The sequence below is a fragment of the Candoia aspera genome, chromosome 2 (genome assembly GCF_035149785.1).
Source record: "Candoia aspera isolate rCanAsp1 chromosome 2, rCanAsp1.hap2, whole genome shotgun sequence".
Taxonomy (NCBI): Eukaryota; Metazoa; Chordata; class Lepidosauria; order Squamata; family Boidae; genus Candoia; species Candoia aspera.
Window position 1 is genome coordinate 195,271,071 of NC_086154.1, and position 25,167 is coordinate 195,296,237.

Consider the following 25,167-nt stretch of genomic DNA (forward strand, 5'->3'; position numbering starts at 1 on the left):
TCTGTATTGATCTTCTAATTTTTTTTATTCTCTCTAAATTAGTGAAGCATATAGTAATTATTTAAGGAATAATTGTGATGTTATCATAAATTTGCATTATCTAGTTACATTGCAGTTCTTAAGGGTGAATTAGCATTTTATTTACTTAGTAAGTTGGAAGAAACGGTAATACTTGTGACTCAAGCTCTCCCCAAGTTTAACTGGTCACATAAAAAGATGGGTCAGGGTCAGCCTTTTTCAGTGCTGGATATGCTTGTCTGCAGAAGATGGATAATGGTAGAAGACTCTTGCCTGTGGAGTAGAGGAAATAGGGAGAACGTCCTTGCAGAATTAGATTATCCTGCCTACACTCACAAAGCTCAACATGAAAGGTACAATGTGAATAGTGAAGTGAGATACAGAACTACAGCCCAGAAATCTGATGTTCTGGAAGTCCATTATTTTGAAAAAAGCAATTTAAAATATTTATTGGAAGAAACTAAGGAAGTCAAGGAAAGTTACTGCTGATACTAAAGACAATGCCCACTCACTCATACATACACCGCCCCTCAAAATCCATAGGAGCAATGTTTCTAACTAAATGGCTTAATTCTCAATCAAAAGGAAAAATGGGCCAACAGGATGCTAAAAACATGTCCTGATGGCTAAAGGATTACAACTGGTTTTTTTTTTTAAAATAGCTAGGTATTGTATGACCTCAGTTATTGCTATTTTAAGGTGGTTAACATTTCCTTTATAATCAGTTTTCTCACATAAAACTAGATATGGCAACTGACAGTGTAATGTTCTAAAAATGTTCTTTCCAAAGATCATGACTCCTGCTCACCCATCTGGAGCTGAAGTGCACACACTGCCTTTCAGAAGGCATCCGGGACTTTTGCATTTGGCAAGCTGTGGAGATGTAAGTACTTTTACTGCCGCAAGGACCCGGGTGCTGGACCAGAGAACCCAAAGGATGGAACCTGAACGGCCTCATAGCCTCATTGGAGTCGTACGAGAAACGGTGCTCTGAACTCTTGCTTTGAGGTCCCCTGTGGGATTCAAGGACTGGAGCAGGAAAACAATCTGGTGGAGGAATCCTTAATCTGTGTTAGACGCTTACTGTACTGCTGCTTTTGAAAGAGCATTTGAGGAAAATTCTGGAGTAAATTACTTCTAAGAAAACCACGGTGCATTATAAATACAGCTCTGAATCAGAAAAAGGGATATTCAGGTATAGTTAGGATATTTGAGGAGCAGCTCTGTATCTTGGGATATAAGAAAGATGAGTATTGTTTTTGAAAGCATTTCATTGTTTCTACATAAACTTTGAGTGTTTTTGTCTCTAGTATGTGTGGGTTTCATTTTAATTTCTTTTATATCTCAAAGGGTATATAAGGTAGAGATAAATCTATATCAAACCTAGGTATGTACTGTCATTCATCCCTTTCCTTTTGGATAATGTTCTTTATCATGTTAAATGAAAGAAAAAGTATAGAGAAATCTTACAAAATGATCTTGAGCTGTGGGGTGCACAAAGCTATCACTTTACTTAAGGTGCGGCATGAACATTCAGCTCTTTTTGTATCACTTTAAGTGCAAAAGTGCTTAAGAGTAGTAGGTCAGTCAGGTGTTCTGCTGCTCCAAGCCCATAAACTACTTTATTAATCCCATTCTTTCAAGATTATAAATTCAGTGCAATGATACAATTTTTGCAAGGTAGCTTTATTGCAAACATGCAGTTTTTCACCTTCCTGCTTGATGACACTTTGATGAGGTGAGAATGAGCAGTCTTGTACCAATTTGGAGAGCCGTGCAGGCTTCAAAAATGATTCAGACTGCAAGGAAGTGGGAAAGCAGTACAGATGCTATTTATTTATGCAGCCTGAAAATAAAATGCCATTGCTTTAAAAAGTTGACTCATAATCATTAACCTATTAAAGAGGTGGCATCTTTTTTCAGGATCCCATAGAAGCCTGAAAAAAAATGGATCATTTTAATAAATATTTAAAGATGCTGTCCTTGGGCAAGGACTGAAGCCCTTCCTGTGAATCGTTTTCAAAGTGTGTGTTTGCTGTCTAAATGTTTTATGGGAATGATTTGGATTAATCTGTTTAAAACATACAGATTATAAATGTATTTCCAGTGATTTTTTGTTCATAATTTGGTTTCAATCATTATCAGCAATCCAGATGAGCAAAGAGAGGCTTTTCTCTCTCCCTAAACCTTCACTGACTTAAAATACATACTGTACATTTCAAAACACTTGTCTGTAATGGATGAAACTGATAGGTGGTAGAAGCTATGACACAAATTTTCAAGGTTTTTACTTTCAACTTCCTGAATAATAATAATCCAACTCTTCTCTTATTCAGAGTTTATGTCTTGGTTCAGAAAATTGCAGCCCAAGATTAATGAGCTGTATTTAATTTTGATTAAAAATATAAATGAAATAAAATTAGTTTTTTTTTCTTGGCACCATGTATTAACTATTCAAATTTGTTCCCTAAGTGTCATTCAGCAGCTAAAACCTTAACAAGTGGCCCAGACCTCTTTGAATTAGTCTCATTGAACTTGATATATCCATTTGAAGCATGATTTAGTAAAACAATGTTTTCCAGTTGGCTAACACAGGGAAACCATGGCTGTAATTTTTTGGTGAGGGTTGAATGAAAATTAATGCCTTGATTTCCATGATTTTAAATAGGGATACTTTAATAAATGAAACAGAAAAATAATCCTTGAAATTAGCTCTTTTGTTGCCAATATTTACTCCTGCACATAATCACCAGTATTTACAACACATTTCTGCCAATGATGGACAAGCTTCTTAAAGGTGTCACAAAAAAATCCACACTTTATCTCCTGATAGTCCTTTACACCTCTCTATTGGAGTCAAACAGATGCCCACACAGGTATTCCTTCAATTCTGGGGAAAGATGGAAGTCACATGGTACCATATCTGGATTTTATGGAAGGAGGAGGTGGTGGGATTCAACTTCACAATTGCCTTTTGGATGACTCATGAACTGATGTCTAGTGTCATTTTGCAGCAAAAGTTCTTACGCTTCTGAACTTTGCATAATCGTCATTTCAAAGTTTTGAGTGTTGTGATGTCAAGTTGATAGTGGTGCTGGGTTCAAGGAACTCCAGATGAATATCCATCTGCATTCCCCCAAAATTAGTTTTCTGGTGAAAGCTTGTGATATTCTATGGTCTGATGGTTTATTTCTGGGTCATAATGATGAGCCTGTATTTCACCGGTTGTCATGAAGCTGTGAAGAAATTCCTCACCTTCATTCTCTCTACTTAAAGTGTGCTAATGAGTATTCATGGCAGGGTTCCAGCTCATGCACAATAGTAATCCAACCTTTTTCACTAAAATGAAAGAATGGGTGCTAAAGAACATGACAGAGCTTGTAGTGCATCAGTATTGCCAACTGTTGGCAACTTAAAATATTGAAGACTTCCCTTTTCATTCAACCCTCATATTTTTACAAGAATAGATTGAAACAGAGAACCAAACTGTAAAGGATGAAGCATGCTAGATTTCATAGAAATTGGTACAGGAATTTTTTGGGTGGTATTCCCTTTTTTAAAGTGCCAGTACTGTTTTAAGATAGAATATGATAACATTAATAAGATTTTTCTGGTGAGCACATCCTTGCCAAATTGCAACTGGATACCTGGAGAGACTTAGGATTAAGAAAGTTTTGTATGGGATAACTCCTGTTCCTGAATGTGGTTTTAGAGACTTGTGATAGAAATACATTGAATGTACTTTCTGCTCTTTTCTAGTTGCTGCTTTATCATGTGAGTTAGCGAATGCAAATCAAATACAGTAAGCACAAGACGTGGTATGGAAACACCCCCCCCGCCCTAATATTGCCACCTTTCAGAGTCAATGGAGAGAGGCAGATTAATGATGGAGTACTGTAAACTAGCTAGAAGAGCTACCGCAGTTTTGAGAGCAGACCTATTAATCACTGAATCAAATACCTCCCTTCCCTCTTGTGGCTTTTTTTCTTTATTTTTGGTGTGGCTGCTTTAGTGCTATCATTTGCACCTCACTGGAGCTTTGGAAATAGATTGGAGTTTGAGTCCCAGATATGGAATAGAACAAGTTCAAATCTGTTTGCTCAGTCCTGGATATTATGCAGAAACCTTAAAATTATACTATCAATGTCAGCTTTACGCATATGAAGTTAATTTAGTGTGGAACTCCTATAAACAGCCACTGATAATGATCATACTACTGTAGCTGCAAATAATCTCAGCATTTTGTGCTAAACTGAACATAAACTTACAATTTTGTTTCTTCAGAAGTTTAAAAAAAAAATGCTGATGCTGTTATTGTATTATCATCTTGATTCAATTAAGCCTTGCGTAAAATTTGCTGAGATTGCTAGAGGAAATTGCTAAATTTAAGAAGTTCCTCAATATGGACGTAAATTTGTAATTCTGGAATTTGTGGAGATGGAACTCTGTTAACTGGTAGCTTAAGAGGCAGGACGGTTTCCTAAATCAAGTTAAAGTTTTGGTGGCATATGATGTCTTGGGGTGGGGGTGGGGTGGAATCAATCTTACAGATATTAGCACTCTTTTAAATAATGTTGCACATGTAAATACATCACAACAAAACCAAGGGGGCAGAAGCAATTTTTTTTAAATCCCCCAAATCACTGCAGTTGCATTTACAGAAAAAGGGAGCAAAACACCTGTGACAAAAATCCAAAAACTTCCAATCGATGGTACAGTATCGACATTCAAGGCCTACAGAAGTGTGTGTGTATGCTGTGCACTCTTTCTTGTTTACTTATGTGATTTATCCCCACCTCAGTCAGGAGGTCTTAGGCAATTTACAGATGATAAAACAACAATAGTAATTTACAGTAGTAATAATACATCAACTAAGCACTGAAGGCTCCACAACAAATCCCCAAGGCCTGACAGAAAAGCCAGGCTCTTACTTGGTTACAGAAAGCCACAAGAATGGAAGCCATCCTTACCTCAGGAGGCAGCCTGTTCTCCCCATAGGTGGGGAGCTCCCTGAGAGATTGCCTGAATCTGAGCCCTCTCCCACTGCCCCTCCTGGTCTCTGGCAACCCTCAACAAGGGCTCTTTGACTACCCAAGTCAAGTATTTTCTTAGATGCCCAATTCTCCAGCCAAATAGGTCTTTCAAGGTAGTGAGCAAGACCACTGAATTGTGTTCAAATACATGTCAGTAAGCAGTGCAGCTCCCATGGCAATTATGTAATGTGGCAGCATTGTGTCTACCTAGTAAGCATGCAGGCAGCTGCCTTCTGGATTGGCTTGAAGGTGATCATCCAGGACAGCCCCATGTAGAGCAAACTCCACTAATGTAACACAGAGAAGGGCCTGAGTTACCATCTTCATAGCATCCTATTCCAAGGAAGGTTGAACACTGGTGCACCAGCCAAAGCTGGGCAAAAGCCCTCCTGGCCATGCTTTCCACCTGCTCCTTGAGCAAGAAGAGCTGAGAGTCCAGGAGATTCCCCAATAGCACAACCCCAACAAAAGTTAAAGATGATACAGTCCTGGAATCAGTAAGCTTCTGAATTAATGGCCATTCCATGTTGTGTGGGTTAAGCTTGTTTTTTGTCATCTAAACCCCAAATGAATCAGGACTTCAACCACATGTCTCAGTTGGCTGAAGGTGGAATGTACAAGTGAGTATCAGCATATTTATATATATCACTTCAAAATGAGAGCTAACTCCCACAACTTCATCAAATGAAGCCATAGCCGCCCAGACTCGTCATATATGAGATGGGTGGCAGATAAATTTGAATGAATGAATGAATGTTAAATAGAGTAAGCTAGGAGAAAGGAACAACCCTTTGGCACCCCATAATTGAATGCCGGTGGGCTCAACCACTTCACCACTGCCACCACCAACTTAACTCACCCATTCACAAGCAGAACTACTGTAAAATGGTGCCAATTTCTAACCTCACAGGCGGTCCAGAAATTACAGACACATGCATGCATACTCTCGTGTTTAAACACATTGCTTTTATTCCTAGAATAAAAAATAAATTACTCTCTACCTTAAAATTAAATTATTCAGATGCACATAGGAAAAATGGTAAATTTAAGAGGCAACCTAAAATTTATTGTAAACCTGCTGGAATTAAAAGTTTGGTACTACATTTTCCTGGATTTGTGCAGACTAGAAATGATATAAAATAAATAGACCCTTTGATCCCACAGAGAATCTTCCCATATCAACTATTAAAAACATCAGTATTCAATGAATTCCTAACTTCCAGTCCACATTATTCTTAAAATATTCTTCCGAGGTTCTGGAATTTACAAAATGAAAGAGAAGAGAAAGAAACCCCTAACACTGCACTTTTTGAACTGGACTTTGTCTGGCTATCCTTGAAAAACATACTGGGAATTCAAGTTAAGGACATGTTGAAGCTTACACAAGCGTTTGTTTTACTTTTAAAAACACATCGATACTACTCATATCTTACTTTCTTAATATGTCTTATTGAGAAGGCTCTTGGATATACCTGAAATAGAATAAATCTACTCTAGGAGCCAATGTTGCTGAGAATTAGGATTTGAAGAAAATATTTTGGTTTTTTTAACCTAAGCTGGAGGTCAATGGATCCATTTTTCTTGATTGTAGGGATCAGGAAGAAAAGAAAGTATGCTCTTTCCCTAATGGAAAAAATAACCTTTAAGTTCTTCAAAACTTTTAAGTTGTAGATGGCAATGGTGTAATCTATGTTACTGTTCCTATGCTGATCACAATAATACGTGCTCACAGGCCTTACAAATAATTAAAACCTTTTGTAAAGCAGTTCACCATCAGAAAACATGTACTTGTTTGTTCTCTGAATGGAGGATGCCTCACACAAAGAGTCTACATAAATTATGATTCCACAGTTTGGAATGCCTGTTCCATAACAAGGTAATTCTACAGAATTATTCCAGTGAATACATTTTTACTTGGTCTTTATGTAGTACATGCCATTTTTTCTGCTAATCCATACAACTTTGTGTTTTTTTCCTGCTGTATCCCTCTATTTCAAAAGTGAAAAATTCACTCCTGCCCCATAGGTAGAAAAAAGCAAATCAAAAAGATGAAAAAATCCAGTTTTAGGCCAATTTAAAAATAAAAAATATATGCATTTTTTTTCACAGCTAAATAAATACAATAGGTAGAGAATTTAGTTAAATGTCGAAAGTCCAAAAGCTGAATTTAATATATTTTATTTTGCTTTGCTTTGAAAAGTTACAGCATTATGCATATATCTCGTACCTTTTATGCAGCACTTAGTGGTCTCACATCTAGTTTGTTGACCTGAGCTATAGCCATTTCCTTTCGGTAAAGCAATAGTATTAAGTAGCTCACTGACCCCAAATTTGCATCTCAGTCTTATGCACAGTTGGCCACTGATTTCAGTGAGTTGAAATGGACTTCAATAGATAGGACTGGATTGCAGACTTGGACTGGAAGAAATTAGGTCGTCTTTATTATTGTATATCTTTCCAGTAATACTCTATAGGCAATATAATGTGATGGCGTACAATTCTTTTGCAAATGAAGAAAGGGAATTAACATTCCAGTCTTGTAGTTACTCCTCTGCCAATGTGTGCGATTGGGGCATACAGAACTGTAATAACATTATGCCTCGTAGGCAATGGTTTTCTGTTAACTTGTTCAATGTTCTGTTATGCTGTCAAACGCTCAACTTCCCAGTGCTTTTATATTTCTGGAAGGGGTGGGATCTACATGCATTTACACTGAACACCCATGCAGGGCACTGAATCCTGAAGACCCTATCATTACAACTCTGTGCAACGTGTGTGCACAGTGTGCTTCCATGCAACATGCAAACACCCAGCTCCTTCCCTTGGCACACCTGTGCTGCTGCGGATGTGAAACTGGGCTGCCACCTTTCCCCTTTGTTACTCTATTTCCTATTTTCTTTCCTATATCCCACACAAATAGCAAACACAATTCAGAAAGATAAAACATGTTTGTCTGTCGTATCAAAGCAAACAATTTTAGGTCGTTTTAAAGATCAAGATACGTATTGTGAATAAACATTTATATGCACTACTCAAAAATACTGTGGTAAATTTATAATTGTGTAAGCTGCCACAGGACCTAAACTTTTGTGTTCTCACTCTATAGTTCACTACAGACATTACAGTCTACTGGCCTTGATTTTAACTATCGTAACCAAACTTTTTGCAATATTCTTTCATTTCACAAGTGTATACAGTAATTAACTGAACACAACCTTTTTTAGCATCACATGGGGTAGGAATAACTTTTCATCTATTTTTTTTTAATATATATATATGTATATGTATATGTATATAACAAAATAAATTAAGTTTTTTTCTTACATAATTATGGTTCAGAATTAAAGAGAAGTCATAAAAATAAATAAATACAAGATTTTTTTTACCAAGATATGTTAAAATTAAAACTGGCTCAGAACAAAATGAAGTAGTACTGTATGCACACTTGTTAAAACTCTTGTATCAAGCACACACACTTAAAATGTAACCCATGTATGTCCACAATGAAAAAAAACAAACAGAAAGTTAAGTCTGGCCAAACCCTTCCCCCATATACCCATACTGTTTTTATTGGATATTTAGAATTTTATTACTGAATCCTGGAAAGAAAGTAGGAATTAGAAAAGCCACTTTCAAAAAAATTGTGCTATATCTAAAAAATAAATGACTTTTCAGAAATAAGGGGAAGTTTTTGAACTAAGGAGCAAAATTGTAAAATAATATCTCCCATAGACAATACAGATTTTAGCCTAGAGGTTTATCAGCATAAGCTAAAGACCATCTTTTAGTAACAGTTTTCCATTATATAGATATTTAACTACATAAGGGAATCAGTGTTTACTTCAAACCATATTTAACTATTTACTTAGGGTAAAATTATAATGTTGCTTTCCTACCTTTGGCACAGCAACTTTATAGGAGAAATAGATCAACATCATGTCTTTTGCCATAAATGGAGAAGTCTAACCTGCAGTCTGTCTTATTTGGTGAAAAGAGCTTTCTACTTTATTTTTATTTAAGATAGTTGTGTTTTCTATTGTAAGAGCCACAAAACATAAATGACATAGCTTGAATAAGTGCATGCATGTGTATATTAGAGATTCTTAGTTACATAAAACTAGTTGTAAAAAGGTGCAACCAAAAATGCCATCTTATACCCAACAGAATGATAAAAGGTAAGAAAAGGGCAAGAGATATGCTGCTGCAGACATCAAAATGCAGCACAAGAAAACACCACCACTAATGAGAAGGAATATCCTCCATGCACACTGGAAGGGTCAGCTTTAGATGTAAACTGGTTGTTCCTGTGCAGTCAAGAGTCTGTACATGGCAGCTGGCATGGTCTTCATATGAATCTGGAAGAAAGAAAAGACTAATCAGTTGGTGTTCCATCCAGAATAATCAAAGGGGCTGGGCAATTTGGGTTGGGTCAGGAGTAGAATAGCTTAAGTATTCTCCATTCAAAAGAGTTTGAAAGAGGGAGCAAAACGAGTTTGCTATATTCAATAGCAATATATAATGTACAATATCATTTGTTAGCTAACATGGTAGTATAGGCCTATAAATAAAAGTTCCATTCAATATTTAGATTAATGCTAAATGTGTGAATATATGTTAAAATAGGATGCTAAACAGCAACTCACATTTTAGTCCAAAATACAGTTATATGTCCATTTCAGAAGTCAGCTTATTAAATCATTGGATGTAAAGTTAAATGAGAAAGTAAGTAATTGTAGCCAAGTGATATGCTATGGGTGGGCAGAGGGCTTCATCTTTCCTTCTATATAATGAAAGCTGTTATTACAATTTTAAGAACTCTCTCAAAGTCACTATGGCCTAATTGAAGCTACCACTGAATATTTGCAGGGATGGGGGAGAGGTGGGGGGAAGTCAGTATCTATTAATGCTCCCTCACCCATTGTCCCTATGGGAACTTCGGGGGAAGGAGGAATTGGAACCCATTTCTCCCAGCAGTATCTCCCATGAGTTCTATTCATAGGAATTCAGAATCCAATCTTTTATTTTCATCTACAAATGAAATGTTCAAAGAAGAAAAACCCAAGCAGATGTATATGAAAGAACAGTATTTTGTTTGAAAGTTCACAGAAGTGTACATGTTATGTTGTTGGTATAAATCACCACTAGGCTAAGTGGGTCTTTCTTCCAAATATGCTTACAAATGATAGGGTTGCCCACCTTTCATGCCCTTTTCTTCTAGTTCATAAACAACTGAAAGAGTAAATGGTGGCAATCGCACTAGTGTAACTCACTTTAAATTTGGGTGTAATCCAGATAGGCTGAAGACCTAGTGGTGTAGTGAAGGGCATATTAGACTAATTAGGTTCAAAGTCCTAGTCAGAATTTTCATTTGGTTACCTTATCACTCAGCTAGAATTACCATATATACTCACGGATAAGCCCATCCGTGGATAAGCTGAACTCAATTTTCTGCATTTTGGCACCTAAAATTCTTGGCTGATCCGCGAGTATATAGTATTTCATGATTCTGAGGTGTGTATAAGACCTAAACAGCTTGGAAGAAAGAGAGATAATCCTTGTTGGTACCCAGCAAACACAGCTGCAAAGAATACTATAGCCTCAGTAAAAACTATAATGCTACTGTCTGTATTAAGGAGTGTCCTGTCTATGTTGACCAGCGTTTTAATTTGTGGCAATAATAATTCAGCCAAGCCAAACTTTCATTGGAGACTTATGGATGCCAGCTCTTACCTCACCAACAGCATTTGAGAGAACGTGAACAATCTTTTCATGAGGTGTTGCTACAACACTTTGTCCATTTATTTCAATAATTCGGTGACCCACTCGGACTCCTCCTCGTTCTGCAATCCCTCCTCTCATAAGACTACAGATCTGGAAAGACACATGAAACTAACAGCAGGCAAGCATTGAGAATGTACCATGACAGATGCTCCAATAAGGCCAAGGATTAATTTGCACATGCACGATTGCCAATTTGGTGCAGTGGTTGAGGTGCTGGCCTAGAAACCAGGAGCCTGACTTCTAGCCCTGCTTAAAGGCATGAAAGCCGGCTGGGTGACTTTGGCCCGGTCCCTCCCTCTCAGCCCAAGCCACCTGGCAGGGTTGTTGGTGTGGTGAAAATAGGAAGCAGAAGTATTAGGTATGTTCCCTGTCTTGAGTTGAATTAATGAATAGATAAATAAAAAATATAATAATAATAATGTATCATACTTAGTATTCACTTGAGGATGTTTTAGTTGGAGGCATTTAAAATAAATATTTGCAAGAAGTAGGATAATGAATAAGGAAGGATGTTGAGTAGTACTTACAATGCCATTCTGGACACTGAAGCCTAGTTGGTATCTGAGGTCTGGTCTTCTAATAAGTACAGTAGTTACTGGAGGACATCTCACTATGTTCAGTTTAACCCTGGCTTGTGTCTTTAAACCCTTGAATACAATATATCAGAATTCGTGCATTATTTATTTGAAATCTGTATTGGATCTTAATATCCAATATTAACCTCCCAGAGTCCCTCTGTTGGACTTAAATTTTTTGAATAATAAATAAATAAAAATAAATATGGCAAGTATGCTTTAAAAGAGCATTTGGGTGACATTACATTTAATTTATTCTTAACCTAAAAGCAAGGTATACCTATTCAAGCATTAGCTTGCTAAACAGTGAAAAGTCCTGTTGGTTAGGTATGGTCAGGATCCTGCCTTAAATAAACAAAGTTCATTTTATGCACCTTTATGATACTCTGGCATGTAGAGAGTGGTAGACCAACTAAACTAGTCCCATTGATAGACATGATCTGGTCTCCAATGTTCAGTTTTCCAGATTTCTCTGCTGGTCCTCCATGCATCATATTGGCAATGATAACTGTAGGCAAGATGGATCCCCACCCGGATTCTACAATCACTACGCCCAGAATTTCACCCTTCTGCTTCTCAATGAAAACCTGAATAGAGAGAACAAAAATTAGAAATAATTCTCCTTTATGAAATGTAGAAATCCTGAAAAGTTGCCCAAATTGGCATCACGTTTGCCTTACCCTTACAACTGTAATATGAATACAAGCATTTCAAAAATTTACTTTAATAAAAAGTATATAAAGCAATTATGTGTGCAATCATTGAGTGGAGATAAAGCAAGTAAACATAGTAGGATTTTAACTGGGTATAAATATCTCCAAATTACAGATACACTGTGGCTATTCTTCTACATGTAGATTTAGAACTTTATCTATAAAACCACCTTTAGCTATACGGAATTGTTTAAATACGTTTTCTTACAAATACTGTATATCAACAGGAGAGAAATCACTGATTGCATTAGCTGGCTTTTTTCCCTACTGACACATTGCAGTGGTGTCCAGCATGCCAAATATTGGAAAGTTGTTTCTTCAACAGAGTGCATAGTGTGTTAATCAAAGGTAATGTATAACTTTAAAAAATGAAAAAAAGGAAGGGGAAAAATTACTGTTTTTGCAATTACGTGTGTTTTTGCAATCCCTAAAAGTAAATAGAATTGTGTATGGTATTGATGGAACTCACACACCAACAGAAGCTTTAAAGTAAGTTGTGAAAATTAGGTGAGGGGAGGGTTCTTAGCTCAACAGCATTACGAATAAAGGGGTGCATACATCTTTGCAGTTTTCAGACTTAGAGAAGTGGATCAGATCATCATTGTACATATCCTGGGTGTTGAGGAGGTCACTGTATTCCTTCTGACTCAAGTCTTCAGGATTTATTCCATTTGCCCTCAAGAATTCCTGGTATGCCACGCTAAATGCCTGGCCAATGGACTGTGCAATTAATTGTGCCTATAGCAGAAAACAAAAAACAAAACAAAATAACTAAGGATATCCAGTAGGATCAGCGTAGTTTTAAAAAGGGGTTTTCAAACCCACCATAAGCTGGGTGGTGAAATGTATAGCACCTGCAGTATATCAAACTGCTCCTTGCATGATCATCAGTGAGACTCAGTGCTCACAAATAGCCTGGGGGAGGGAGACAGAACCTTAAAATGTTATTTGAGCCCTCAGTTTGAAAAGCTGTTTCAGATTATCAGCCTCAATAACTTCATGGATGTAGCACTTTATGGAATAGTAAGCATGTGGAAATGATTTTATTGTTCAGAATCTCTATTAGCTCAAATAGTAAATGCTCTTTTTCACCCTCTTAAGATTTTTCCCCTAATATGATGAAACTTTACAGAAAGAGGCACACTCCTAAAATAGAGAGACAAAACTGTATCTGCAGAGCAGTTTTTCCCTTCTATGCAAGTTCTTGGCTTGGTCTACTCATGGCCAGGCCATAGTAATCTTGCAGCCATCATCCATGGTTTAGTGGATTAAAGAAAAACATGACAATGTACGTTTTTAATCATTTTCTCTCAGTATTGTGTGTTAAATCTTTATTCTTCTCTCAGCAAGTCTCAGGGTAGCACTCAGAATTAAGGAAGCACACTCCCATCTTGCTTGTTCTTTCTGTACCTGTTTCCCTGCAACAAACACTGTCTGTCTCTGGATTAATCTTGGTTGGTTTTAAAATCGAGCTGTCATAATGATTGGCAGACTAGAAAACTTACAACCCTCTCTCTTACTGATGGGTTCCTTTCTATCAGGATCGGCTGCATACGTTCATGCCCTACTGATTGCTATGAACAGCCTGATGGCTGCATTTCAGAAAGAGGAGAATTCTATGTTCATTTGTAATGCAGAAATAACAAAGCTCCTTACATCTTCAGATTCAAAAACATGGCAGATCATTTTATACTGCCTCTTCCCATCCTGAGACGGATGAGATGCCTCCACATTATCTTGAGAATTTGATCTTGGCATTCGCCTTCGGGCCATCAATACAACTATATTTCCGATATCTGCAATGTAGGAAATGGTCCTCAAAGGATGATCCATCATAGTTTCCTAAAAAAACAGAGCCTTGCATTAGTGTTCTTTATCACTAACACACTATCATTTAAGAACACTGGCATTCCATACAAACAAGGATGTTTTCCAAATTAAAGGAAATCTTCATCACCTCCTATAAAAATAAAGGAATTAGTTCCCACCTGCCAGATCTCAAGACTCTTTTGCACAAGTATTTATCAGGGCCATAACATGTACCTTATTTTGGGCAGGAATAACTTAAGTTACTATGGCTGATACCAATATAATATGCATGTTTAAACATTTAAAAATCTAGCATTGCATTTTTTTTTCTCCTTGAAACTGTTGCTTGCTGGCATTCTTGACCATGCCAATAAGAAGTTATTGCAAAAGAATGTTTAAAATAAGAAATGAGCTTTTTAACATAAACATATTTGGAAAGCAGTTAATTATTTCATCCTCTTACTAAAGTTCTAAAATATGTTCTCTTCATAGTAAGGCAAGAAACAAATAGAAATAAACAAGAGATGGCTCAATGATCTATTTCCAATTCTTAGAGTTTGCTGTACCTGAGTGTCTGCATTCAGGACTTTTATTCTCTGTGTTGAAATGAAAAGATCAACTTCAGTCATGGGCTGAGATTCACCTTCAGGAACCTGCAGTTGAAATCACTTTCAGTTAGGAAACATTTATTTATTTATTTGAGGAGAAGCCATAATTTTAAAAAGTTGTGCTAGATATAAATAACATATACCTTACAAAACTGTTAGACTGTGGAAGTTAATGATAAGCATATGTATTAGAAAATATGAGTTATGGGCAAAATTGTTAATTCCCTCCCAACTCTTGTCCATGTAATATTTTTTCTTGATATGAAAACACATTCTCCTCTGTTGTCTTTCCTGCAAGTACTGAAGCTTTCAGGGCTATCCCTGGGTTTTCTCTCACCATCCCTTGCTTTCATGAATTACTACTAATGGGCTCAGGGCACAGTTAGCAGACATGAAGATGTGGCATTGTCCTGTTTTTGCTACCCAAAAAGAAGAGGGAAGAAAGATGAGCCAATGCTCTACATATGTACTCCCTATTAATTCCCCTCTCTCACTAAAGCAAAAGCATGGTCATAAAAACAGGGTTTCATGGCATTTTGTCTTATGTTGTGTAATAATTCATGGCATTTTATGTTGCAGCATGACCAGTTTAAGAACAGTTAGTCATAAGAACTGCAAAAATAGTAAAATAATCCCATTCCCACTACAAATAATTTGGTTGCTGGGAGTGATGAAAAAATTAATACAGTTCTGGTGTAGAACTTGCTACAGCCAGACAAACAGAAGTATTATTATACTAACATGGGTTACTCATGACAGATGAACAATACATGCTGTATATCACACTCTTTGTTGTGGTCCCAAATGCCCTCCCATCAATTATTTTGCTACAAAATTCACCAGCTAATCACCAAATAATACTGGCATTATTTTCTATAACTAAGGGAGCAAAATAAATAAAATAGGTTCATTAAAACCTTGACTGGCCTAACACAGCTATATGATGAAAAAACAAATGATTGTAAATGCTGGAAATGCTGGTCCTGCACAATGCCCCAGAATATCATGTTCCTGCACTTTGCTGCCCACTGCTGAACTGTGTGTGCATTAATATTATGTTCCTAAAGAAGCTCCTGTAAATATTCCGGACTGATATACATTTATACATGAAATGATTACAGAATTTAAATTTTATATAAGAAAAGTAAGTCCTTTGTTGCATCCAGCAATTTTGATACATCCATTAACCAAGTGAAATGAAATTTAAATATAAAGTAAAATATAATTTGTCTTTTTTGGAAAGAAAGATTTAATTTATAAAATTAAAGCAAATACTCATCAGCCCTATATTTGGGATGTACTTCTGGCAATAGCGTGTTTTCATTTGGTTAATAATAATAATAATAATTAACTCATTATGGCATTAAAATGAAACGGCTAATAACAAGCAAAAAGATGAGCAAATTGGGCAACAGGTTATCTGAGATGTGTCAATTTACAAGTAGGTTCAAACATTTAATGAAAAATGCTTGCTGGATACAGATCTTTTAAAAAAATGTGACAGAGATGCAAAAAAGTAAAATGAAATAACAAAACCTAGACAACACATCAAGCTGATGAAATTGTACTGCACCTTCTTTCTGCTTTTGGCTAATTTCTGGGCCATCTGCTTAGCATGAAATAAACAGAGAAAGGAGAACGGTTAGCTAACAGCTTGCAGAGACTCTATGTCAACCAGGGATCTACAACAGTACAACTGTGACCATCACTTACAGTAGTTAAACTGTATATACAGAATATCAGAACAGCCTCTCCAACCCACAGTCTGCCAGATGTGTTACATTGCAACTTTTATACACTTCAGCCAGTATGGCTCTTGACCATATTGACTAGGAATTATGGTATTTTCAGTACAATACATCTATATCAGTGTTTTTTAACCCTGACAACTTTAAGATGTGTGGTTTTCAACTTCCCTAGTAAGGGAATTCTGTTGAAGGTGAAGTCCACACATCTTAAAGTTGTCAAGCTCGAGAAACAGTGATCAAGAGAAATCTAGGTAGGAGAAGAGTTGACTACAAAACAAGAACTGAATGCAAAACAAAGATTCTAGTGGATTAACAAATGTATTCTGGTTTGTTGTTGTTGTTTATTCGTTTAGTCGCTTCCGACTCTTCGTGACTTCATGGACCAGCCCACGCCAGAGCTTCCTGTCGGTCGTCAACACCCCCAGCTCCCCCAGGGACGAGTCCGTCACCTCTAGAATATCATCCATCCATCTTGCCCTTGGTCGGCCCCTCTTCCTTTTGCCCTCCACTCTCCCTAGCATCAGCATCTTCTCCAGGGTGTCCTGTCTTCTCATGATGTGGCCAAAGTATTTCAGTTTTGCCTTTAATATCATTCCCTCAAGTGAGCAGTCTGGCTTTATTTCCTGGAGGATGGACTGGTTGGATCTTCTTGCAGTCCAAGGCACTCTCAGAATTTTCCTCCAACACCACAGTTCAAAAGCATCGATCTTCCTTCGCTCAGCCTTCCTTATGGTCCAGCTCTCGCAGCCATATGTTACTACAGGGAACACCATTGCTTTAACTATGCGGGCCTTTGTTGTCAGTGTGATGTCTCTGCTCTTAACTATTTTATCGAGATTTGTCATTGCTCTTCTCCCCAGGATTAAGCGTCTTTTGATTTCCTGACTGCAGTCAGCATCTGCAGTAATCTTTGCACCTAGGAATACAAAGTCTTTCACTGCTTCTACATTTTCTCCCTCTATTTGCCAGTTATCAATCAAGCTGGTTGCCATAATCTTGGTTTTTTTGAGGTTTAGCTGCAAACCAGCTTTTGCACTTTCTTCTTTCACCTTCATCATAAGGCTCCTCAGTTCCTCTTCACTTTCAGCCATCAAAGTGGTATCATCTGCATATCTGAGATTGTTAATGTTTCTTCCAGAGATTTTAACTCCAGCCTTGGATTCCTCAAGGCCAGCTTGTCGCATGATGTGTTCTGCATACAAGTTGAATAGGTAGGGTGAGAGTATACAGCCCTGCCGTACTCCTTTCCCAATCTTAAACCAGTCTGTTGTTCCGTGGTCTGTTCTTACTGTTGCTACTTGGTCGTTATACAGATTCTTCAGGAGGCATACAAGATGACTTGGTATCCCCATACCGCTAAGAACTTGCCACAATTTGTTATGGTCCACACAGTCAAAGGCTTTAGAATAGTCAATAAAACAGAAATAGATGTTTTTCTGAAACTCCCTGGCTTTTTCCATTATCCAGCGGATATTGGCAATTTGGTCTCTAGTTCCTCTGCCTTTTCTAAACCCAGCTTGTACATCTGGCAATTCTCGCTCCATGAACTGCTGAATTCTACCTTGCAGGATTTTGAGCATTACCTTACTGGCATGTGAAATGAGTGCCACTGTTCGATAGTTTGAACATTCTTTAGTGTTTCCCTTTTTTGGTATGGGGATATAAGTTGATTTTTTCCAGTCTGATGGCCATTCTTGTGTTTTCCAAATTTGCTGGCATATAGCATGCATTACCTTGACAGCATCATCTTGCAAGATTTTGAACAGTTCAGCTGGGATGCCGTCGTCTCCTGTTGCCTTGTTATTAGCAATGCTTCTTAAAGCCCACTCAACCTCACTCTTCAGGATGTCTGGCTCTAGCTCACCGACCACACTGTCAAAGCTATCCCCGATATTGTTATCCTTCCTATACAGGTCTTCTGTATATTCTTGCCACCTTTTCTTGATCTCTTCTTCTTCTGTTAGGTCCTTGCCATCTTTGTTTTTGATCATACCCATTTTGGCCTGGAATTTACCTCCAATGTTTCTAATTTTCTGGAAGAGGTCTCTTGTCCTTCCTATTCTATTGTCTTCTTCCACTTCCGCGCATTGCTTGTTTAAAAATAATTCCTTATCTCTTCTGGCTAACCTCTGGAATTTTGCATTTAATTGGGCATATCTCCCCCTATCACTGTTGCCTTTTGCTTTCCTTCTTTCTTGGGCTACTTCTAGTGTCTCAGCAGACAGCCATTTTGCCTTCTTGTTTTTCTCTTTCTTTGGGATGTATTTTGTTGCCGCCTCCTGAACAATGCTGCCAACTTCTGTCCAGAGTTCTTCCGGGACCCTATCTACTAAGTCCAGTCCCTTAAATCTATTCTTCACCTCCACTGCATATTCCTTAGGAATATTAGTGAGCTCATATCTAGCTGATCTGTGGGTCTTCCCTAATCTCTTTAGTCTGATCCTAAATTGTGCAAGAAGAAGTTCGTGATCTGAACTACAGTCAGCTCCAGGCCTTGTTTTTACTGACTGTACAGATGTCCGCCACCTTTGGCTGCAAAGGATGTAGTCAATCTGATTTCGGTGTTGTCCATCTGGTGAAGTCCATGTATAAAGCCGTCTCTTAGGTTGTTGGAAGAGAGTGTTTGTTATGCAGAGTGAATTGTCTTGGCAAAATTCTATCAGCCTGTGTCCTGCTTCGTTTTGTTCTCCCAGGCCATACTTACCTGTAATTCGAGGTGTCATTTGACTGCCCACCTTAGCATTCCAGTCTCCTGTGATGAAAATAACATCTCTTTTAGGCGTGTTGTCCAGTAGGTGCTGCAGATCCTCATAGAACTGCTCTACTTCAGCTTCTTCAGCATTTGTGGTTGGGGCGTATATTTGGATCACTGTGATGTTAGATGGCTTGCCCTGAATTCGAATTGAGATCATTCTGTCGTTTTTTGGGTTGTATCCAAGCACTGCTTTAGCCACTTTACTATTAATTATGAAGGCTACTCCATTTCTTCTGTGGTCCTCTTGTCCGCAGTAGTAGATCTGGTGGTCATTTGATGTGAAGTGGCCCATTCCAGTCCATTTCAGTTCACTGACGCCCAGAATGTCTATCTTTAATCTTGTCATCTCACCAATAACCACATCCAATTTGCCCTGGCTCATAGATCTTACATTCCAGGTTCCGATGGTGTGTTGATCCTTAGAACATCGGATTCGCCGTTCACCACCAGCACCGTCGGCCGCTAGCCGTCCTTTCGGCTTTGAGCTAGCTGCGTCATCACGTCTGGGGCTAGTTGAGCTCATCCTCTGTTCCTCCCCAGTAGCATTTTGACCATCTTCCGACCTGGGGGTCTCATCTTCTGATGGTATACCGACATATCTCTGGTTGTACTGATCCATTTAGTTTTCACGGCAAGAATACTGAGGTGGGTTGCCATTACCTTCCCCAGGGATCGCATTTAGTCTGACCTCTCTGTCATGACCTTCCCGTCTTGGGTGGCCCTTCACGGTTTAGCTCATGGCATCATTGAGGTGCTCGATTCTGGAATTTTGTATTCCAGAAAACTTTATGCAAAAATAAATTTGTTAGACTTTAACCACAAAAGTCGGTCATCTTTTTACGTCAGACTAGCATGTTTAACCTATGGAAATAAAAAAATAAATTTGATTAAGTAAACCTCCACAGATACATAATTGGAGAAACAAAAACACTTTGCCCATTAATATTTTTTTTAAAATATTAGCTATCTTGGTGTAAAGAAGATACTGATGTCAAAATAATTATGCTAAAGGATGAATTTAGCCAGTGCTATACTGAAAATAAATGAAACATCATATGCAAAGTTAGTAGGAGGGAAAAAGCAATCTAGCCATATTGAAAGCATATCCTATTCTAAATATAACACAGTGCTAGGAAATAAGTCCAGCAAAAATCAATAGACTTTATTTCCCCCGAGGCTACCTGAAATAAACTCAGTTGGATAGTTTGCTATCTTGATCCCCTTCTCATTGCAAGGAGAATCTTATTAAACTTACTTCTTAGGGACTGTGGCCTCCTTATATAGTATAGTTCAGCAAATATCATCCATGAGACTATTTTCAAAATGAGGACATTGGTGCAAACCAAATCATTAAGCAAAGAAAACACCTTTGGTCATCTTTAGATATGTTGTCATGTCACAGTGTGAGATTAAGCAATTATTCTGAATAGTAAATTACATATTAAACAAAAAAATAAAGTTTATTTTGATAAAATTCTAGAGATGAGGATTTTAATGTTTCCTGAGTTTTAATAAAATAATTTATTTACCCTTATTTATTTGATTTATATCTTGCCTTGCAAGCTCAAGGAAGCACAGAGAGCTTCTTCTCTTTTTTCCCACCATAACAGCCTCTGAGATGGGTTGGGCTGAGAGAGAATGACTGACCTAAAGTCATCCACTGAGCTTCTGCTGTTAAGGGTAGACTAGAATCTGGGTCTCCTTGCTCCTTGTCCAACACCTTAACACACATCCTTGCAAATGCTATTACAGGTGACATACAGTATGTGTTTCTATAAATGCAGGCCAAAAATTTCATCTAGCACTGTTGCTCATCTTGCAATGAAATTCCAGATCCTGCTTATGCTAAATTTTTGATCACCATATCACCAGAAAACTTAATTAAGTAGCGAAAGGGGTTTAACTATTAAGTAAGGCTGCAGAATGTAAAAACAAAGCATAGCCTAAGCTGGCTGACTGTATGAAGTCTGCTGAGGAAGGAACATAAAGGTGTAGGTATGAATGGAAGTATTTTAGAGAGGGAGTTTTAATTTTCGATACACTGCTATCCCCTATTGTGCACAAGAGTTTATGCTCCCACATAAACAAGGAAATACACATTAAGAGGAAGCAGATCACATGAAAATATGAGTTGCTTTCTTAAATCCAAGAGAATGAGAATACTAGATTAGATTATCTTTTTCGTAACTCAATAAACTGATAATGCATCAAACATTAAGAAACAAATCATCTTGCAATTTAGCTCTAGTTTGAAGTCAATACACTATTTACTGTATAATGTCTCATCGGTTGTATGGTGGTTGATGAAGAACTTGCAGCAAAACCGTATGAACAAAGTTGATTTTTATTTCAAAAGAAGGAACCCCAAATATTTAGCAGTATTTCATCTTTTTGTCATAGAGAACATACAAGCCTAACAGAACCATGACAGACACTTGTCATACAAAATTGTGCAAAACAACGTATAACTTATATCTGTGTTAGTAACTATTTGAAGTAATTTCTATGAAATTTTAGCCTCATGCCGCTTTTGACAACATGACACAATTCAACTTACAAGTATGTACTGTTTTAACTTCCAACGTATTTCAGTATCTGTTGTATTACCCAAACTTCAACCAAAGTTAAGCACCCTTAACCTTCCATTCATTTTAAGCCTAAAAGAATCAATGAAATTTAAGGCAGTCTTGCCAGATTGAGCAATATCAACATTTGCTAACTTTACTTTAAAAAAAAATTACAGATTAATCTCCAAAACTACTTTTATACTTTTAAGATTCAAAGAACATTAATCTCACTAGAGTTAAACCACTAATTCTTTGATTGCTAATGAGCTTTGAATATATGACAGACAATTCAAAGCACAATATAAGATAAAATGGAATGGAATTTTGCATGCTCTTATTAATTCAACTTGCATTTTATAGGTTACTAATGGATGACCTGAAGAGCTCAAATTTCATGTCATGTTTAAAAACACTTTTATAGAAACCAAACAGTGCCTTTATCTGCATATATTTTATACATTTTTTATACTGCAGTAACAGAATACTTTGCTGATTTGGTGCACTAGTCTTTGTTGCATAATATTTTAATTAACATATTAACATGCTCAGTGCCATAATCTAAAGAGTTATCTAAAGACCCAGATGTATTATGTAAGAGGTCCTATTGAATGTAAGTTAATCTAATCTTATGAAACCTCTTCTGCACTGTAGCTTTTCTTTCCCTGTAATACATGGTTCTTCATGGTCTCTGTGATTCACATATATCGATTCTGCATTTGTATAATAATTTAGATTGGAATATTCTGAAGTGTGAAATTTTGGCAGCTCCCATCCTACTCCCACATGTTATGTGGGAAGGAAGCTGCTTCTTATCAGATGCCTCAGTTCTCTTTTAACTGCTGCATCAGTAATGTCATGGCTATTTGTAATCCTACTGTTTCTGAGAACTTGCTCAACAATTTTTAGGAATTTTGACCTAATGGGCCCAGCTGCTGTTAACAAGCTGACAACCGTAGAAACAAGATTCCTTTTCAGATGAGCACTCTACGTCTGGATAAAGGGCAACCATGGCGGCCTATCTTCATTGTCAGGCCTTAATTAGACAACACAAGCATGCACCTTCAGGCCTCTCTCTGGAACAAGCTCCATCTAAAACCTGTTTGCTGGTCTTTTTATAGCTACTCAGGCATGGCAAACAAACTCCAATTCCAGGAGTGCCACCAGCTCTTCAAGATGCCTCAGCCTACCAATTCCAAGCAAGTTGTTCAATGCTGATCCCAACAGACAGGACTGCTGCAACTGGTGCTGAGTTAGCCTTACAAACATTAAAAAGGCCCAGAGTCCAAAGATGAAAAAATTGCAAAAGCAAGAGGGACAAGTTGGGATTGGTCTGGTCCAGGAGGCCCTCCCTACCAGAATATAATTCATTGACTGCATCTTCAAGGGTAAGATTCCAAATTAACCCTTCTCATGATGTTCATCTTAACACTGCTCCTTTTCCAGGTCATTAATAAGTAGGAGCAGATCTTCAGCTGGTTCAGATTATTCCTTTTTTTTCCCCGTTTCTGATGTAACTCAAAAACATGTTTCTGAAAAGATCCAAAGTCACCTTGTTCTCTTAGAACACTGAAAATCCCAATGAATGAAGTGCTTAATAGAAGTGCAAAGATAATGAATTTTTCCCAGATAACTGTTTTATCCACAAATTTATTTATTCTAATTTATTAGCTGCTCGACTCCAATGGACTCAAGTATAACAAAGTTATACATGTTAATGTACAAAATATGAAAGCAGACTGTGCATAGGAGTAACAAACGTCAAATCAATCATAGGACTACTTCTGGAGTATGTTTCAATACAGAGATAAAAAATGGATCATTCATACTTGCATCTCTGAATCGAGAGAAAGAGATTGATTTTCACCTTGATTCGGCTCACTGCTTCCTGAGCCTGCATCATTCTCACATTCTTCGATGGAGTTTTGTCCGAAAGGAGTTGAGTAGAGCCAAGATAATTGGCAGCAAATATGATTCCATCAATTAAATCTTCAGGATCACAAGGTCCTGGAACTACAGTATATAAAAATTGAATTATTGGGCAAAATTATATTACTAACAGGAAAAGGATGGAATATATCATTATTGGTACCAGCATGTGAATGCAATTCTGGTGTGGCTGAAATTCATCATTCCAAAAAAGATCAGATACAATCAGAAAAGACACAGAAGGACTATCCTCTCTATCACAGAGACAGCACTCGATAATCTAATTTATTCTGACATTATTTGTTCTGTCAAGACAGGAGCGCCCCTTAAGCAAAACAAGCTGAATGGATTTTTTTTTCTCTTCCCATCTCAGAAAGGCACAGAGCACATTCATGCCTCTGCCCTAGCAATGCCCATTATTCTTTAGTCTTGGTTATCCAGCATTAACTTAAAAGGAAAGCAATGCCAGATGACATAAAGTTGTGGGCAAAAAGGACATTAAATAAATGTCCACATATCAGCTTCATGACATAGCCTGGTTTCAATATTCATATTAAACAATAACAACAATAAATGACTGCTAGCTGATGAGAAAAGGAAAAGATAACCTGTGGAGAATTATAGGTAGCTGGAAGTAGATACTGATGTTAGTTCTCTAGGCACTGAAGTCCTGGCTGTGTCCCTCAAATGTTTGGGCCAGAGGGTTAGGTGAGCTCCTGGTTAAATTTTTTTTTATTATAAATTAGGATTATTATTTTAACCTCAGACATTGTGGTTTAGATTGTGGGAGTTTTGCTGTTTTAATTGTGTACACCACCCAGAATCATTGCTGTGAGGTGGGGTACGGGAAGGACATATGAATAATTTAAATGAATAAAATAAATAAAATAATGTGTCAGTATCAGGTGGCTCTGACAAAACATCTATCCTAATCATGCATCTAACATAGTAATACAAATGTTTCTTTTGAAATGTGTGCAGAAACTTGAAAAGGCATTATGAAGACCCCTGAAACCTTGTGCCCTAACCAAGGAAAAGCCCCTCCTAGCTTTATAATGTATCCTTTCTCCAAATTTCCCACAGATTTTGAAACCTTCTTGGCCACAAGAAGGGCAAGATTTTGGATTTTCAAAACGCCAACAATTCACTCTGTGTGTGTGTGTATGTGTGTGTTTGTACACGTGTGCATTCAAGTCAGTGTTGACCAGGCCCGCAACTGGGGTCTTTGTCACCCGGGGCAAACAAGGATTCCATGCCCATTTTGGCGCCTCCCAGCGCTCACTTTGGTGTCCCCCCAGTGCGGTGCCCAGGTCACATGCCCCGCTTGCCTCCCCCCAGGTGCGGCCCTGGTGTTGACTCCTGGTGACTGGCCCCTGCAGTTTTCTTGGCAAGATTTTGGAAGTGGGTTGCCATTGTCTGCTTCCTAGGGCTGAGAGAAAGAGTGACTGGCACAAGGTCACCCAGCTGGCTTTGTGCCTAAGGCAGGACTAGAACTCAAGGCCTCCCGGATTCCAGCCTGGTGCCTTAACCACTACACCAAACTGGCTTTCCCAACAAATCACTTCTGCTTCTAAACAATGAAACTCACACATATACTTAGATGCAAACCTGGGGAAAAAAACTTACCTCGACCA

General features: G+C 37.7%; 2 protein-coding genes across 3 annotated transcripts in view; one reads left to right on the plus strand and one right to left on the minus strand.

Annotated features, from left to right (window-relative positions):
- The window catches only part of ENTREP1 (endosomal transmembrane epsin interactor 1), a 37,254-nt gene extending 34,528 nt beyond the window's left edge, over positions 1-2,726 (plus strand). The window contains exon 11 of the mRNA XM_063295117.1: positions 809-2,726. Coding sequence (XP_063151187.1) covers positions 809-1,012 — 204 coding nt within the window. The 3' untranslated portion in view covers positions 1,013-2,726. The remainder of the gene's footprint in view (positions 1-808) is intronic.
- Positions 2,727-7,213: 4,487 nt separating this feature from the next.
- APBA1 (amyloid beta precursor protein binding family A member 1) overlaps positions 7,214-25,167 on the minus strand; it is a 50,277-nt gene continuing 32,323 nt past the window's right edge. Inside the window, exons 4-12 of one of the 2 annotated variants that reach the window (XM_063295122.1) lie at positions 23,472-23,617; positions 16,111-16,143; positions 14,496-14,582; positions 13,777-13,962; positions 12,679-12,858; positions 11,782-11,994; positions 11,360-11,479; positions 10,782-10,922; positions 7,214-9,406 (exon numbers count right to left, since the gene is read on the minus strand). In XM_063295122.1, the coding sequence (XP_063151192.1) occupies positions 9,335-9,406; positions 10,782-10,922; positions 11,360-11,479; positions 11,782-11,994; positions 12,679-12,858; positions 13,777-13,962; positions 14,496-14,582; positions 16,111-16,143; positions 23,472-23,617 (1,178 nt within the window). In that variant the 3' untranslated portion in view covers positions 7,214-9,334. The remainder of the gene's footprint in view (positions 9,407-10,781; positions 10,923-11,359; positions 11,480-11,781; positions 11,995-12,678; positions 12,859-13,776; positions 13,963-14,495; positions 14,583-16,110; positions 16,144-23,471; positions 23,618-25,167) is intronic. The other variant, XM_063295123.1, reaches the window with a different exon arrangement.